We start from the raw sequence: 18,383 nt of genomic DNA on the forward strand, positions 1-18,383 counted from the left end.
CAACAGCCCGAGATAATACATCCATCAAACCTTCTTCATTTGCAGTATAATGTGATAAACTAGTTTTCTCTGATAATAAACTTTCGACATCCAGCTCCTCAGAACTGGAAAATCTCAATTCAACATCATCATGTGCCTCCACCCGGGCAGAAGTAACCGCCGCAGCGCATGCTTCCAGAGCCGGGTGAGAGGCACTAGATCTCGTCGGAGATAGCTGAGATAGGGCGGAGCCCGTCTCAACGTCGCCAGCGAGATCCATCTGCGAGCCCCAAGACAAGCGCCGCCGCTCTGCCTCAACAGAAGCGGGACCCGAGCCTCGGGGAGCTCGCAGCAAATCACTCTCCTCGAAGAGCGATCGCCGCGAGCGCAGAGTTCTCAAGGGAAAACGCTCGCAATGCTGACAATCGACTCCCTCGAGAGCCGACTGGGCATTGCTGCACTCCCAAACAAGCCACACTTAGCTCGTGTGAATCCCCACCCGTGATGTACCGAGTACAGGGGGGAACACACTTCTTATACTGCTCGCTCATATTGGTTTTTTTATATAAAATATATATAGTGAAAACTCCTGACAAAACAGACAAACACAATCGACAGATTCAGACACACACAGAGCTGCTGAAGTAACTAAAAGCTGGCGTATTGTGTACTCAGGGGATATTTATAGCTTCCTGGTCGATGACGTCACTCGCCGTACGCTCATTCTCTCCATTGACTGATTTCATTCATGCTTCAGACGCGTCACGCTGAGGGCGTTCCCACTGCGATTTCACGCAGCGGTAGTCCCTGAAGGGGAACAGCCATTTTATCATTTGACCGACAAAAGCCCACATTAGAGGTGTTTGAACTGAGCAGCAAAGGAGCCACTGATTTCCTTGATTCAACAGAGACAGTGAACAACTTTGCACTGCAATTCAAAGGTATTGGTTATATAAAAATCCACAGAAATTGACTCAGGCCTGTAATAGTGCAAATATACATCATAAAGTTTTATGAAATCATTGTTTTCTGTTGTTACATCTGTAGCCAGCTCCTCACCCGCAACACCCAGTACCAGAGAACATGTCAGTGTTCTGGTAGGACAAGTGCAAGATCTATTCAACCAAAAATATAGTAAGCATAAGTTCAAATACTTTTAATACCTTCATGAATCCATGGCATTATTATCAAATAAATAAATTATCTAATGTGCCCATCAACCATTAGATTTACACCTTACCAAAATGTCTGTTTGCAGCCTGTACACTGGCTATTAACTAGAGGGGAGAGTCCCAATTGTCCAACTGTGTAACATTGTGTAACGTGTGCATACATGTGTGTGCCCGTGTATTTCAGAGGAGGCCGGAGGTACTGGGAGGCTCCCCTACCAGTCCCTGGTAAATCACGGCATGACCATTAATGTAGCTGGACTGCCCACAAGCCTTACCCTCAGGAAGCCTTCCTTTTATGGAAGGAACCAATTGGTCGAAATTTTGAAAGCTGCAGAGGAGATTTCATTGGAAATAAGTAAGTGACATTACCATTACCAGTGTCTTTCTCCACTTGTGTTTTAGCAGACCATTTGGCTCTATGCAAAGTGGGGAAAATAAGTTAACTAAAGAATAATACAGGCCTACATGTAAGTCTTTGTATAGTTTTGGGGCGTTGCATCTCTCTCTGTCCCTTCACCGCAACCGGTCAAGGCAGATGGCCACCCTGAGCCATGGTTCTGACGTATCTGCCTCTTAAAGGGGTCATTTGATGCGATTTCTTGTTTTTCTTTCTCTTTAGTGTGTTATGTAGCTGTTTGTGCATGTATAAGATCTGTAGCGTTACAAAGATCAAAGTCTCAAACCTAAAGAGATATTCTTTGTAAAAGTGAAGGCTCACCCACACCTTCCTAAAATACTTCGTTCAAACACCCCCCCCACATCTCTACGTCAGTATGTGGGGGCAGAGTTCCATAACACCGCCCAAATGTATACGCAAAGAAGGCATAACTTTTATCCGCGCCGGCATGTCATAGAGACGCTGTGTTTTTCGTTGCGAAAGCCCAACTACTTTGTTTGGCTTTCCAAAAGAGGACACAATTAGAAAACAGTGCCTAAGCTTTATTTACAACACTGTTCCAGAACAGTACAGCCCAAATATTCGACTGAGTGCTGCGCATTTTCGGAGGACTGTTTCTAGCACCTGGGAGAGCTCAGACTGCGTCTTTGTCGTTTCAACGATAAAAAATGCAGACTTACCAATCTGATAAATTCTAGTCCAGTTGTGCTGGCAACGTTGATCAATCAGCTTAGTCATCTGCATCATCCGGATCAGATTCCGGCTCTAATTGATAAGGCAGGACTGACATTAGCGTCTGTCAATATTGCTTTGCTTTGGGAGCTGATGTTCCAGATATGGTAAGAAGCGTGATATTTCCATCAGGCGCTTAAGGTATTTGGGCCAATCACAATGGCTGGATGTCTGGCCAATCAGAGCACACCGCGCTTTTCTGAATGATGAGCTATATACAAATTTGACATGTTTCAGAAAGGAGTGGCATAGAGCAGCAACAATAATGTACAGTATGTGTAAAATAATGGCTTTTTTTAACCTAAAACCGCATAAACTCATTGCATTAAACCAAATACACAAAATAATGTTATTTTTAGAACCATCATATGACCCCTTTATAAAGAAGTTTTTCCTTGCCTCCGTCACCTACAGTAGTGTTTGTTCATGGAGGGAATTGTTGGGTATTTGTTAACAATATTATAGAGTATGGATAGAGCATGGTCTAGACCTACTCTGTTTGTAAAGTTCTGTGAGAGAACTTTTGTTATGAATTGGTGCTATATAAATAAAATTTAATTGAAACAGATTCAGGTTATAGATTCTGTATGTGTCTTTGGCAGTTTGTAAGGGATGTGACACTATTTCTCAGTTTCGTCATTATCCTCAATATCCTATAGATGTTTATTTAAATATGACTAGTGACTGTGGCCCTTGGTAATGGTTTTCATCTTTTTCATGCTCATCAAACTATTCACTAATTAAATTCTATGTAAATAATTCCTTCGAAACACATTCCCTCATTGATATATTCACTGCTGTGTGATTCATTATTTTTCTCCAGTACTATTGCAGGAAGGCCAATTATTTGTTAAACTCGTGCTACATAAGGGTTTTTTCTGTCTTTCTTTTTATTTTATTTTATTTTTTTATATCAATCAGATGCAGCACAATGCAACCCCACTGACTTGGGAGAGGGGTTGTCAGAGCACATGGATGCAGAAGGTACGCTGAGTTGTTTTAATTTTATCTTTAAATAAATATATTACATTAAACTTAAGAAGCATAGTTAACTAGATATGTAACTGTGGTCATTACACAGCACATTTGACTACTGTATACATTATTGAAATAATACAATTAATCAAAAGATGACATTTTCCCCTTTGTGTGATGGTTTAATCTTTTCAAATCAACAGACACAGCGGATGGCATCCAGACGAAGTCGGTGGAGGAAATTTTAGAGGCCATGTGTGAAAATGGTATTTCTTGTAATCGTAATACATTTTACCAAATGCTACAAATCAGTTTTTGGTATTGCTTAAGTTCAAGCTTAATTAAAACTACTGTCTTAGTTTTCCCATTGACATTTTACACAAAGAGAAAAGCTCACTTGTTTGAAAATTACAATTTATGGATACAATATTTATCCAGGTGACATTAAACGGCATATATAAGGTTGGTATTCTGATCATTTTACATTTTGAATTGGCTGCTGAGATTTAGATGCAAATAATGGAATTTAATTTAATCTTTTTTTTAATCAATGATTTACTAATTAATTATTGACAGTATGCTGACAAATTGAATTATGAATTTGTAATTAAGATTAAACATGTGTATTTAGAAAGTTATTATTGTGTTTTGTTTTATGTACTTCAGGTGCACAGCAGATGGAAGAGTCCTCAGAAACAGCCACTACTGTAGCAATCGTGATGACTGCAGATAAAGGTATCTTTCCACATTGTGGTTATTTTTATATAACAGGAAGTGACTGTTATACCATATATATTGCCTTAACAAGTTACAAAATAACAAAATATAACAAATGAGCTCTTCCTCATAGTAGACCTGGCCAAGACTAGCAGCAGCCTGTATAAAAAAGGCAGTTTCAACAGATTACAATACTACAATAAGAACAGATATGGAAACAGAAGCATAGACTAAAACATTTTAAAAGGTGTAAAAAAACATTAGACTGTGACAAATTAGCCTCCAATCCTTTCATTTAGGATATAATAGCATTTAACTAGATTCACTTTTAAGTCTTTCAATGGGCAGATTCCAAGCAGAACGTGCAGTAGCGTATAAAAACATCTCGAAAGTGCAAAGGGTGTTGTCCAGTACATTTCTTTACTATACAAATACAGAGAAAGGAGGTAAGAACACCAGCAATTGCTTTTTAAATGATAATGTACCCGTGTACAAGCCTACGGGTGGCTACAGCAGGCCGACTTACGACTGTACGAGTTATGGCCTTACAATTAGTAATCAAACCTGCGTCAATGTGAAGAGCTCTGGAAGCAGCTGAAGAACAAAGTGGTAATGAGATTTCTGAAATTAAAAATTAGTTACCCCTCTGTCTCAGGTTTGATTTACATCCATTTCTGAAAGGGAAAACCCAGAGTTTTCCTTATTTCAGGGTTATACTAAAGCCGCTTTCTGAAATGGAAACCAGGAACTCTTCTTTCTTGTCCTACTTTTTTCCAACAATTGAGCATCAGCTATATCTGAGATTAATTGATGTGCAATACCCACATTTGCATTTGGCAACAGTTACAAATGAATAAGCTGCCTTTTATATGTTGCTTTGAATATGGTGATGAGTATTTCAACTAACTGGCTTGACTTCCAAAATATTTGTGTTTTTCCTTTGGTAGGTGGAGACAATGTGTGCCGTGTCTGCCGCGTCCATTTTGATGACAAGAATAAGAATGCAAGAAAGAAGTGGCGTTCATGGTGCACAGTGCACAGTGTGCCAATCATGGTCACACACTGCATGTGGTTTTAAAAAGAACATGTGCCTTCACTGCCAGTGTCAAAACACCATGCAAACACCCTGAACCTATGCTATTTACTGCATTCCAAAATGTATCTTGTTACTTTGAGTTGTTTTGACAGCCCCCAAACCATCCCTACAAATATACACACACTCACATAATACATACATGTGCGTTTTAAAATGTATTAAGTGCCCTTCACCTTTTCATTAAAATATACTTGATGAACCTTGCTCCAAATTTATTGTAATGGTTACACTTCACTTGTAAGAAGAAAACTGATCTTTTTGTTGTTTTCATTCACCCCAATTTTTATTTATTGTTGTCGTTTATTGGCACCATCAATGTGGTCCCTTTTAAACTGGGCCATGTGGGGATCAATAAAGTTGTATTGTACTGAATTGAGTCTACAAGTTTTTTTTTATAAATCTGTTTAATCATTGGTTCAGTAGGGCCGGGTTTTAGCAAGGACCTCACCATAATACAATTTAATTTTTAAAATTTAAATATAATGGTTGCTATGGATGCTTGTATCACTGAAGCCACCTAGTTCGCAAGACGTAGTTCCCCTCGGAAGTATTTTCATACTCACCGTGTTATGCTTTTCTTTAAATGATTAACATTTAAGATAAAATGTGAAGGGTATCATTTTATCCGTGTTAATATATTACAAACTAATAATATAAATATTCATTGTTTCCTTGGATTCTGAGAAATAAGTTTATTTTATTTTAAAGTTTATTGTCAGTTTATGCGAGGGAGTTCCACTTCTGTTTAGAGTTGTCTGCCATGGATAGACTACATTTCAGTTGGTACTGCCGGTCACTATGATATATTTTATTCACAAATATCAATTGTTTGAACAATTAACCAACAATTTCTTTAAAAAGAAAACTTTCTTGAGCTGAATACAAGAAAATGAATTGACATGCTTTTAAAAATGCATTCTAAATGGCACATGAGTTTGGGTAACATGGACTGAGAAAACATGCATCCATCTTCTGCTTGGAAACTTGGTAATAACTAAAGTTGCCTGAGAGTGACCAATACACATTTTGAATAGTTAAATATGTGTAGTATTAGATTCTGTGTTGAAAAAATTAGCTTCATTTTGAAGAGATACAGCAAGCAAATGTCACCTATTGGGTGGAAGGGCCAATGTATAATGTAGGCTACTCTTGTATTTGACTACCAATAGGCCTAATAATAGTCTACAAGTAGCCTAAGAGGAGACGACTACCCATCATGTAGACGATGGCCTTATTCATTAATGGTATTTAACCATCATAACAGCATTAACATAAATAGATAGCCTATGTATATAAGCCATGTGTGTCCCAAACCCAAACATAAATGCAGTGTGTGTGTGTATACCAGATATTCCTCATGTTGTGGGGTTGTAAATCTGTTTACAGAGTCACAAACAAACAAACAAACAAACAATCAAACAAAAAAGCTTCATATAGGCTACTCCTATTGAGCCTTCAAAGTGCTCTCTAAAACTACAACAGGGATGGCTTGTGTACGTGAAATGAGAAAATTAAAACTTTGTTGTAGAGCTAAACCAATACATCGTTAGAAAGGTGTTGACCTAGAGAGTAACATATGTAAGTATTAAGATTCTACAGGGCCCCTGTTTCGAAATACTGAACTTTGAAACACCACCTTGGTGCATGTTTGAAGGCTTATAATTAAGCAATGAAAGGGGCTATCGACATGGGACCGACTGTTATAGAGAGCTCTTGTCCTTAGTTATCATGTGAATATAGATAACAATTTGTAACAATGTCAAGTATGGTTAAAAATAATTTTAACCTATTTAAAAATGTAAAAATTATTTTCATTTAAAATCTGATTACATAGATGTCTTTACAATCCCCCTAAACTCCTCAATGTACTCTCAACTAACTATTTACAACCTCCAATTCTAAGAGAAACACTAATATTTTAAAAACTACAATTCCCTATAGCTACACAATGCAGCTTGATACAAATCAGCACTGCAGTTGTAGTTTTTCTGGTTTGCAAAGTAGGGTTGTAAATTAGGGTTGTAAAAAGATATATCTACTGAATATATCAAATATATAGTACAGCCAAACTATTAATTACACTGTATCTAGATGATCTACGTTAAGAAAATGTAAATATGTTGGTTTATTTAAGATATGTTAGCCGAAAAAGGAGAACCCGTAAACCCCGCCCATAACACAATGCACTTCCGTGTTCCCTTTCGTTGTCACTCCGAGTTACGTCGGATGACGACGAATGGGGTTTCGCTTAGAACACCTATCGACTTCGAGTATTACAAAACGAGCCAATGGCAAAGAAATGCCATGGGTCTGCGGAATTTGCATAGCGTATCTCCGCCTTACCTCGTGGGTATAAAAGGAGGACGCCGGCAACATGCAGATATGCTTTCGCTTCAGAGCCAAGAGTATTTCTTCCCTCCACAGTCATCTCTGACTTCGCTCTACGAGACGAGCTTCTCTCTCCGGTGTTGGTGTGACGGCGATCTGCAGCGAGCTCACAGTGCCTGCTGATCTGTGCAGTGATCTGCCAGTGTGTGTGTGTGTCTCCCTGTGTGCTTCAACACCGCAGAGTTTTTTTCTCCTCTCATAAAAGAGCTCGCACGCGGCACGTCTTTTTAAAGACAGCTCGCCCGTGCATTTCTGGTTGCAGCGGACTGGTATCGGACTCTGATGGGCACGAGCGCTGTCTAGTGTGTTTGGGCTTTGATCATGCTTGAACAGCGCTCGTGGGTGACTCATGTTCTCGCTGGGAACGTGATCATCGCGTCATATATAGGTCGAGACTAGGTGAACTCGCAAGAGTGAGAGTCCCCTTATCCACCCCCCGATCTTCGGCTGGTGGCCAGGGTGACCTGATGGCCACCGACAGATTAAGGCGCCGACTATGTGTCCGCGACCCCAGCCCCCCTCTTCAATGACGGTGCCCGCTAGTGAACTGCTGATTCCCGCTAGTCTACCCTCTGGTGGCCCGTGTGTTTCAGTTGAAGCTAAAGACGAAGATGCCATGTCTGTTGCAGCATCACTAGGTGGGTTTGAGTCTTCTGGAAGTGAAGGCTCGTCACAGCTGCCACCTTCCGGTGTGCATACGGCTGTGCCTGAGTCTGATCCGGAGATGACGGCCATGCTTTCCTGGGACGATGGGTTTTGGGTAAGGCCGCCGACCCTCGTCCACGGCAAGCCCCAATACCTCTCTTCCCGGACGTGCATGATGAGATCTCGAAGTCCTAGAAGACGCCCTTGTCTTCTCGGGACCGCTCGCTTATCTCATCAGCCTTTCCTCCCCTCGATGGGGCCACTGCCCATGGGTACATTGGGGTCCCCCCGGCTGAACGCTCTGTTGAGATGCTATGTGTCCTCAGAGTGCTTCTTCTCGGCACTATCCTAAGCACCCGCCCGTGGCCTGTAGTTTTTCGTCTACGCTTGTGGCGAGATCCTATAGCGCCACGGGACTGGCAGCCGCCTCACTGCATGCCATGGTCATTCTGCTGGTCCACCTGACCCAGATGCTCATGGACCTGCACGAGCCCTCTCCAGCCCCGCCCCCCGCTACACACCGGGTTAAGCGGCGCTCTTGAGATGGGCTCCTCAGAGATGGGACTCAGTTCTTTCCAGGAGTTGGTAGCAGTACCACTCCTTTCCCCGGGGGAGGGCCGGGGAAGAATCCTTATTCTCCAAAGAGCTGACTCTCCCGTCTCTGAGCACAGAGAGTTCTCGGACGTCACAAAGCGCCGCCCAAAATAATTTGTTTATAGTAATCAAGTAGTCCGCTTAGCGTCTTCATATTGTGTGTGTGTACATGCGCTTGCTGTGCGCAAGTTGCACACCATGTGATGTTTTCCTCTACTCACAGTGCTGTGGTCTATGGAGTTATTTTGCTAATCGCTCTTGCGCGCGGCGACACTTTGAGTCCAGTTCATTCATTAGGGGCCAAACAGAGATGAGGTTAGAAGCGACCAAACACCTCCACGTTTTCCCTATTTAAATACAGTTACACGAGTAGTTACACAACCAAGTATGGTGATACAAAATAAAACGTGGCGTGGTGTTTGGTCGCTTCTAACTTCATCTCTGTTTGGATCCTAATGAATGAACTGCACTCAAAGTGTCATCGCGCCAGAGCGATTGAGCACACGCACTGAGACGAGAGAGGCATGGATCAACTCGTCTTAGTTAAGGGAATAACAGTTTAATATGAAAAAACCGTGGAGTGTTCCTTTAAGTCAGAAAAATAGTGAAGCTGTTCATGTTATTACTTTATATGCATATAATAATTATAGAAATTCGATAGTAATCTGCATTAAACATAAAGAAAACAAATTTGGTTATAACAATCATCCGCTTATATTGATTTGGCCCAGACAGATGTGAGATAAGCGGTTTCCACTGTATTGTCCAACAGTGCATCTCTGAAACAAGTTTAGACAAACACCAGTTGGGAAAAATGCCAGAATAAAGATTACTTTTAGGCACATCTACTTAATTTCAGCTGTGTAGTTGATAGACAGGAAAATGGAGGGCAAACAGGGAGTGAATGATGTGTGACACAGGTCCTGATGTCTCTATAAAGTTAATTAATTACCTGGCAGGGCAATTTGTGTCCATAAACGTGAAATGCTGGTACGGCCAAGGAGATGTTGTGTGGTATGCCCTCCCCTGATTTCTGATTGAACACAGTATGGCATAATTTTAAGTAAATGTGTCAAGGTCTTTTCTCAAAACAACAATTCCGTTTTACACAAAAAAGTACTTACATGCAAATGTGAGGCAACAACACAGGCAATGTCATAGACTACTCGCAGGTGTATGTTCTTGTCCTCACATCTTCGAAGTAGCTCATTGATGACATACAGGGGATAGGCTAATCTATTTCAACACAAATTTGAATAAGGACACTTTATACTGAGGAAAAGTAAAAATTAATTATACAATCTCCAGCATAGGGAAGATTATAGAATGGTGGTAATTTTAAAATTTTGTAATGTTTTGGAATATAGATTCCATAAGGTTCATATTTGGTGACTGGGAAATTTTGAATTAAAATATGGCTTATTATATGAATGGGTAGAATCAAACAGGGGAATTATCATTATGGAACACTGGGTCAATAGTCAGAGATGTCACTACTGTGGCATATACTTACCGTTCTCCTTGGCTCATGTTGACAAACATTAGGGGCATTTCATGACGACAAGAGGCTCCAAACACTCCTGTAACATCAAGTTTCTTTGCTTGTTTTTGTGACCTCAGCACGTTGCCAGCCTTGAAGTTACTGCAGTCCTAAAGATTTAAGGAAAATGTCTCAGTTACGTATGTAACCCTAGTTCCCTGATAGGGAACGAGACGCTGCGTCAAACGCTGTGGGAACGCCCCTGCGTTGTGCGTCATGAAGCACGTATGGAATCAGCCCAATGGAGAGATGGAACGTCATAGGCGGGTGACGTCATCGACCAGGAAACTATAAAGCACCCCATAAACACAAGCGCAACAGCTTCTGATAGGAAGCGCTAGCGGGAATGCCGGGAGTATGGTGGAATGACGCAGCGTCTCGTTCCCTATCAGGGAACTAGGGTTACATACGTAACCGAGACGTCATAGGCGGGTGACGTCATCGACCAGGAAACTATAAAGCACCCCATAAACACAAGCGCAACAGCTTCTGATAGGCCTGAAGGAAGCGCTAGCGGAAATGCCGGGAGTAGTGGAATGACGCAGCGTCTCGTTCCCTATCAGGGAACTAGGGTTACATACGTAACCGAGACGTTCCCTTTCAAGGGAACTCGAGCTGCGTCAAACGCTGTGGGAACGCTAATACCCACGTCGCCATAGGACCAAGTGACCGCCATGTGAGAACTAGCGCACAGAGGACGAGAGCACCTGTGCCCCAGGGGTAGAACTTAAGTCTAGGTCGTAGAACTTAATGAAAGTATGCGGTGAAGACCATCCAGCCGCCCACAAACGTCACTGAGTGAAACTCCTGACAGTAAGGCTTTAGAAGCCGCCATACTCCTGGTAGAGTGGGCTCGTACAGCCAAAGGTGAAGGCTGACCAGCTGACTCATAGGCAAGTGAGATAGCCTCGACCACCCACTTGCTCATTATCTGTTTAGACGCGGGACACCCCTTCTTGGGTGGCCCAAAGCACACAAATAGTAGAGTAAATTAAGTTTCTCCTGGTCAGACGACAGAAATGGAGGAGGACAAAAGGCCTGCAGAACTGTAGGTCTAACAACATTAGTAGGGACCTTGGAAACGTAACCTGGTCTAGGATGCAGAAAAGCCTTAACCATGCCAGGCGAAAATTCCAGGCACGAGGGTGAAACCGACAGAGCCTGCAAATCTCCAATTCTCTTTAGTGAGGAGATAGCAAGAAGAAAGATAGTCTTAGACGTGAGAAACTTCTCAGGAACTTCTTCGATAGGTTCAAGAGGAGCTAGGGAAAGACCTTCTAATACGATGCCCAGATCCCAGGCCGGCACCCTCGTACGAACTGCTGGCCTCAGCCTCGATGTGCCACGAAGGAAACGAGTTATAAGCGGGTGTCTCTCAAGAGAAACTCCACTGAAAGGGACGTGGTAAGCAGCCAGTGCCGCCACATACACCTTTAGTGTGGAGGGGGATAGCCCAGAGGGGCTGGATGGCTGATGGAAAACCACAGATGACAATGCGTGGTCTCCTTGGAAGCGCATAGGTCCACCTTGGCGCGACCGAAACTCAACCAAAGGAGCTCCACCACCTCGGGATGGAGTCTCCAATCCCCCGGCCTCGGCCCCTGTCTCAACAGGGAGTCTGCTACCACATTCAAATACCCAGGAAGATACATTGCTCTCAGAAATAGTAATCTCCCTTGGGACCACAGGAGGATCTGAGAGAGGAGTGTCTAAAAGGAACACTCTTTTTCTTTTTCTTTTATATTTGTCTGATTTAACCACAGATGTCTTTCTGCGGCCACCAGAGCTGCCATAGATCGACCCACTAGCTTGGCCGACTCTCTGGTTGCGCGCAGGGATAAATCAGCAGCCTGACACAGTTCGCGAACCACGTCAGCACTGACCTCCTCACTCTCACATCCCTCAGCAGGTCAGCCTGGTATGCCTGCATAATAGACATAGTATGCAGACATGACGCAGCCTGACCCGCCGCCGAATACGCTTTACCCATAAAAAACGAAATATTTCTAAGAGGCTTGGTGGGTAATGCCGGTGCCTTAACAGATGACGCAGCCTCGAGGGAGAGAAAACTCGCAAGCCTCTCTTCCACGCGAGGCATAGCCGAATAACCATATGATTTTGCCCCCACAATATTAGAATATGTTGAAGTCTGGGGACTAAACACTATATATGATACCGTTTTTTTCCACGATTTCGACACCTCAGTGTGGAGATCGGGAAAAAACGGCAAGCACCGGCGTGGAGGTTGCACTCGTGACGGCAAAAATCTAATTTTGATTAAGAAACAGACTCCTGTCTAGTCACTGGCCATACAATGCTGAGTTTTTCTACAGCTCTTGTTAATACCTCCACTAGCTCATCACTTTCGGGAGTGTAAGGTGGCGAATCCTCCACATCTCCCTCATTTATAACTGGTGCCTCAGCCCGAGCGGAAGAAACCGCAGCGCGTGCTTCCGAACACGGGACTGAGGCACTGGATCTCACAGGTGAAGGGAGAGATAAGGCAGAGCCCATCTCTAACCCCGCTGAGAGATCCATCTGCGATCCCCACGATACGCGTCGTCGCTCTGCCTCGGCAAGAGCGGGACCCGAACCGCGGGGAGCGCGCACCGAACCGCTCTTCCTCGAAGAGCGCCCGGCGGGAGCGGAGCGTCCTTAATGGCAGACGCTCGCAATGCTCACAATCAGCTCCCTCGAAAGCTGACTGGGCATGCTGCACTCCCAAACAAACAACACAAAGAACGTGTGTATCCCCACTCGTAAAATAACTCGAGCAGGGAGGGACACACTTCCTAAACTGCTGTTCGTTCGCCATATCTCTCTTAATATATATATATATATATATATATATATATATATATATATATATATAAATTGTTTGTGTGGTGCAGAGTATGTAAAGACAGACAATATTCACACAGGGGCAGATTCACATATAGCGCAACTGAAGGCACAGAAAGCTGTTGGGCTTGTGTTTATGGGGTGCTTTATAGTTTCCTGGTCGATGACGTCACCCGCCTATGACGTTCCATCTCTCCATTGGGCTGATTCCATACGTGCTTCATGACGCACAACGCAGGGGGGTTCCCACAGCGTTTGACGCAGCTCGAGTTCCCTTGAAAGGGAACATAGATTTATGGGAAGAATAATGATTAATTAAATATTTCAATAATATTTCATGGACTCAGTCCATGAAATTCTGCAACTAAGACTAACCTCGTGAGGCTTTGAGCTGTCAAGATGTGATAGCAGGTATTCCTCTACATCCTTTTCATTAACAAACATGCGGGTTCCGTGTAATGGCTCAACCGCACTTGTACCTGAGCTTTGCTTCCTCACAAGGCCAAAGTTGGCATCCAATGTCACAATCATATCCCCATCCGCCTGGAAAACAAACACTTACAGTAATCCTGGTTTTTATCTGCAGCAGTTTTATACATTTATACTAATACTATTTTATTATAATATTTTTGTACTTTATACAAAAATCAACTAAGTTTTCAGATATCAATTCAATGCCATTAGGTCATGGAAAATGCAATCAGGTTAATCAAACAAGAACCACGCTGGAACTAGAACCAACCTTTGGGCATGCTGGGCATATGGTCCCATCATCTAATTGTGGGCAAATATCTACCAAACTTCTTTGTCGGAAGTGGTGATGCCTAAAATGGGATATGGATTCTCCCACCAAAGCTCTGTAGAGTGTGTTAACCTAGGGTATAAGCATAAAACATTACTGTTTTGTATACTTACATCTGATGATGGTGGTTCACTAAGAAGTTGTTATTTGATAGAAAACTTTTAAGAATACTTTTGCATGCAAATGTACAATACTAGATTGTTCCATAAAAGTTTACTTTAAGTTGTGGTAATTAATGATGCAGTACAATCAAGGAAGAATGTGTAATTTTCACAACCATATGGAATCAGTCTTCCATGAAAGTACAGTAACTGAAATTTTCACTTCACAGGCAAGACTTTAAACTGACCTCTGCAAGTGTGAGGTTATTTTTCCAGCGCAGGGTGTTGCAAAAACCCTCAACAGAAACCTGACACTCCAGTGACAGACAAACAAAACATATTGACTGTGACGGTGCAGAACCGTCCTGCCAAATAAAAAGAGGGAAATATATATATATATAAAAAAACATAACCAAGTACTACTATAGAGACTGCCATATCAGCATAGACTAAATCACTTGAGTGTGTCACCTATAACACCATAAATCAGCAAACAACTTTTTTTTACAAAATTGTATCACAAATTTGATTAATTCCTTATAGGAAATCATTACTACACATGTAAATAGGACCGAATTCCTTAACCTATCAAGAAAATTAAATACATTAAGATTCGGTATCATGTAAAATGACAAACCTGTGCTGACAATGACTTTCATGTCCTTTGTGTACACAGCATGGGTGCTATGGCCTTCAGGTAAATATAGGAATAACCCCAGGGAGGATGGCTCATAGTAGACATTCTGTAAGAAAGATTGATAGCTCTAACAATCTTTTTAAAACTACAAACTCGTGACACAGTTGATAATACATAATGCTAGAACAATTTGAAGTATCTAATAAATCTGTTAAAATTACTGTGAGTTTGTTGCCTGTATGTATGACGGCATGGTATTGTTCTTACATTCCACTTATCAGAAAGATGCAGTGAATTTCTGTGAGTCCTCTTCAGACAACCCTCACAAAACACTGCAGTGGTGCTGCACTCAATGCACCTGTAATCAGCATGTTCTAGGCAGACAACACACTGGGTAGCAATTGGTGCCGAACATTCAAATGACACCTTAAGCATGTCATCCTTGACTGCATCCCAGGCATGAAGCTCTCTCTTCATTGCCTTACTGTATGCACTCTCGGCATATGAACTACAGCTCGGTGCCACATCATCAGGTTCAGCCTGTTGAGATGTAATAGTCGGGTCGGCCTGTTTGGAGTTGGGCTGGGGAAGACCTTGACTAAGGTAAGAAACCTTTGCAGGGCCAACGATACACCTCCTCACCACCTTAATCTTAACGCTCCTGGAACGTGTGGTCTTAACTGTTTTTCCCATATCTGAAATCAAAATATTTGGCAATTATTACATAAAACAAAGAACAACCTGTACTTATCACAGCCTAAAAGACAGAAACACATCAGTGAACATGGGATGCAGATAAGGGATATGTATTTGGTGCCATAGATAGATATGTCAATAAGAGTAAGGTTAGGCCTATGATGGCTTCAGTGAAGCATCAATGAGCATACAATATTCTGCAATACATTACAGTGTGGAAAAAGTAATTCTTACAGGCTAACTTTGCGTTTAATTAGAAACGTCTACGGTTATGTATGTAACCCTCGTTCCCTGAGTAGGGAACGGAGACGTTACGTCGGATGACGACGAATGGGGTTTCGCTTAGAAAGCCTATCAACTTTGAGTATTACAAAACGAGCCAATGGCAAAGAAATGCCATGGGTCTGCGGAATTTGCATGGCGTAACTCCGCCCCACCTCGTGGGTATAAAAGGAGGAAGCCGGCAGCAAGCAGATATGTTTCTTCGCTGAGGAGCCAAGACTGAGCTACAGCGGAAAGTGGCAGGCAGACATAACGTCTCCGTTCCCTAATCAGGGAACGAGGGTTACATACGTTACCGTAGACGTTCCCTTTCGTTGTCACTCCGAGTTACGTCGGATGACGACGAATGGGGTTACCAGTCTAATCACGCCACCTTCTCAGCTGTCTTCCAGTGCCCTGCGTACATCGAGATCCCTGTCAGCCTGGACAAAGGACTCCATTTATCACAGGAATACCAAGGTACACTGGGAAGCATATCCCAAGCTTAGGGGAAGTATGCAATTAATGCCAGCCCGGAGGGGGGGGACTTAGAGAATACACATATGACCCGAAGGAAGCATATGGAAAACACTGGGGTGTCCAGCCGCAGGTGGAATATTTCAACCCCAGGGGTGGCAAGGTGGCTTGCCAAGGGAAAGACACACGCTCAGAGAGGCTTACAGTGGAAATACACATGTGGGGGTCACTCAGAGGAGGGACCATGCACACGGGAGGCACCTAGCCGACGCGCAGGCAATAGACACAGGCGCCGACGTCAGGAGTGCTGGAGGAGCTCAGGGCTTTCGGAAAAGCTCACCTGAGGAAAATATCGCACGTATCCAGTCCGTGGAGTGGAATGGCGAGCAAGCGAAGACACCTGAGCGGGTCCGGTACTAGCTGGTTGAAGCGAGTACACGAGAAGACACAGGCTCCACTCGGAGATTATAGAATCTGGCGAATGTGTTAGGTGTCGCCCAGCCTGCAGCTCTGCAGATGTCTGTTAGCGAGGCGCCATGCGCTAGAGCCCAAGAGGACGCCACACTCCGGGTGGAGTGGGCAGTCACACCAAGGGGGCACGGTCGACCTTGTTGCTGGTAAGCCAAAGCAATGGTGTCCACTATCCAGTCAGACAACCTTTGCTTGGAGAGAGCCTTTCCCTTCAGCTTCCCACCATAACAGACAAAGAGCTGGTCTGAGGTCCTGAAACAGTGCGTTCTGTCTACATAGGCGCGGAGAGCGCGTACTGGACAGAGCAGTGCCAAGGCTGGGTCTGCCTCCTCCGAGGGCAGCGCTTGCAGGTTCACCACCTGGTCCCGAAAGGGAGTGGTAGGAACCTTGGGCACGTATCCAGGCCGGGGTCTCAGGATCACGTGAGAGGAAGCCGGCCCAAATTCCAGGCACGCTTCGTCAACGGAGAATGCGTGCAGGTCCCCAACCCTCTTGATGGAGGCCAGTGCAACCAGGAGCGCTGTCTTCATAGACAGGAACTTAAGCTCGACTGATTGCAGGGGCTCAAAGGGAGCACTCTTCAGGGCAGTTAGAACCACTGAGAGGTCCCAAGAGGGAACGAGAGGAGGACGAGGAGGATTTAGTCTCCTCGCTCCTCTCAGGAACCTGATGACCAGGTCGTGCTTCCCCACCGACTTACCTTCGATGAGGTCATGATGTGCGGCAATGGCGGCAACATAGACCTTCAGGGTGGAGGGAGACAGCCTTCGCTCCAGCCCCTGTTGAAGGAAGGAAAGCAAAACACTGATCGAGCATCTCCGGGGGTCTTCTCGGTGAGAAGAGCACCAGTTGACGAAGAGGTTCCACTTCAACGCATAGACGTGTCTCGTGGACGACGCTCTAGCGGAAGTGATGGTAGCCACCACCGCTGGTGGTAGGGTACTCAAACCTGCCTCGTCCCATCCAGGAGCCACACGTGGAGGTTCCAAAGATCGGGACGAGGGTGCCATAGGGTGCCCCGTCCCTGAGAAAGAAGGTTCTTCCTCAGAGGGATCGGCCAGGGAGGTGCTGTCGCGAGGAGTACAAGTTCGGGGAACCAGGTCCGGTTGGGCCAGTAAGGGGCAACCAGAATGACCTGCTCCTCGTCCTCCCTGACCTTGCGCAAAGTGTGCGCAAGAAGGCTCACTGGGGGAAACGCATACTTGCGGCCCTGCGGCCAGCTGTGCGCCAGAGCATCCGTGCCGAGCGTGCCCTCGGTCAGGGAATAGAACTGGGCGCAATGGGTCGAGTCGTGAGAGGCAAACAGATCTATCTGCGCGTCCCCGAACTGGTCCCAAATCAGCTGAACCGACTGGGGATGGAGTCGCCATTGCATATGGCGCCCCAGCCCGTGGTGGAGGCATCTGTTGAGACAACAACATGCCGGGAAGCTCGTGCTAGGGGGACACCCGCCCTGAGAAAACCGAGGTTCGCCCACGGGGTGAAGAACTGACGGCAGGTCGGAGTAACTGGTACTCGGAACGTGCCGTGTTGCCATGCCCACCTCGGGACTCGGTCGCGAAGCCAAAGCTGAAGCGGTCTCATATGAAGCAATCCGAGCGGCGTGACCGCGGCTGCAGATGCCATATGCCCCAGGAGCCTCTGAAAAAGTTTCAGTGGAACCGCACTCTTGCCCTCGAATTGTCTTAGGCAAGTCAGCAGTGATTGCGCGCGCACGCTCGTAAGCTGCGCGGACATGGCGACCGAGTCGATGTCCATACCGAGAAAAGAGATCCTCTGCACAGGGTAAAGTTTGCTCTTCTCCCAGTTGACCCGAAGGCCCAGACGGGCTAGGTGCCGAAGCACTAGGTCCCTGTGTTCGC

General features: G+C 44.5%; 2 protein-coding genes across 2 annotated transcripts; one reads left to right on the forward strand and one right to left on the reverse strand.

Moving 5' to 3' along the window:
• The first annotated feature begins 803 nt into the window (after positions 1–803).
• Positions 804–5,421, forward strand: LOC143744649 (uncharacterized). The gene is made up of 7 exons (XM_077236327.1): positions 804–920; positions 1,027–1,113; positions 1,336–1,506; positions 3,202–3,264; positions 3,459–3,521; positions 3,922–3,990; positions 4,920–5,421. The coding sequence occupies exons 3-7, from the start codon at positions 1,389–1,391 to the stop codon at positions 5,048–5,050; spliced, it is 444 nt and encodes a 147-aa protein (XP_077092442.1). The 5' UTR covers positions 804–920; positions 1,027–1,113; positions 1,336–1,388; the 3' UTR covers positions 5,051–5,421.
• Positions 5,422–9,399: 3,978 nt separating this feature from the next.
• LOC143744720 (uncharacterized) lies at positions 9,400–13,838 on the reverse strand. Its single transcript, XM_077236355.1, has 6 exons — positions 13,819–13,838; positions 13,452–13,619; positions 10,311–10,345; positions 9,820–9,931; positions 9,648–9,728; positions 9,400–9,474 (listed from the first exon to the last, which is right to left on the reverse strand). Exons 2-6 carry the CDS (start codon positions 13,605–13,607, stop codon positions 9,400–9,402), a joined length of 459 nt encoding a protein of 152 aa, XP_077092470.1. The 5' UTR covers positions 13,608–13,619; positions 13,819–13,838.
• Positions 13,839–18,383: the final 4,545 nt, after the last annotated feature.

Source organism: Siphateles boraxobius, unplaced genomic scaffold (assembly GCF_051911475.1).
Source record: "Siphateles boraxobius isolate OS27281-9 unplaced genomic scaffold, OSU_SipBor_1 20, whole genome shotgun sequence".
NCBI classification, from domain to species: Eukaryota; Metazoa; Chordata; class Actinopteri; order Cypriniformes; family Leuciscidae; genus Siphateles; species Siphateles boraxobius.

Bases quoted from the DNA above. Each gene is read 5' to 3' on its own strand.
- LOC143744649 (XM_077236327.1), top strand. From the start codon at position 1,389: ATGACCATTAATGTAGCTGGACTGCCCACAAGCCTTACCCTCAGGAAG. The intron at 1,507-3,201 runs GTAAGTGACATT...TATATCAATCAG, and splicing joins GGAGATTTCATTGGAAATAA to ATGCAGCACAATGCAACCCC. The intron at 3,522-3,921 runs GTATTTCTTGTA...TATGTACTTCAG, and splicing joins AGAGGCCATGTGTGAAAATG to GTGCACAGCAGATGGAAGAG.
- LOC143744720 (XM_077236355.1), bottom strand. From the start codon at position 13,607: ATGATTGTGACATTGGATGCCAACTTTGGCCTTGTGAGGAAGCAAAGC. The intron at 9,932-10,310 runs GTCACAAAAACA...GTGTTGAAATAG, and splicing joins AAGGCTGGCAACGTGCTGAG to ATTAGCCTATCCCCTGTATG. The intron at 9,729-9,819 runs GTAAGTACTTTT...GTGTTCAATCAG, and splicing joins TTGTTGCCTCACATTTGCAT to AAATCAGGGGAGGGCATACC.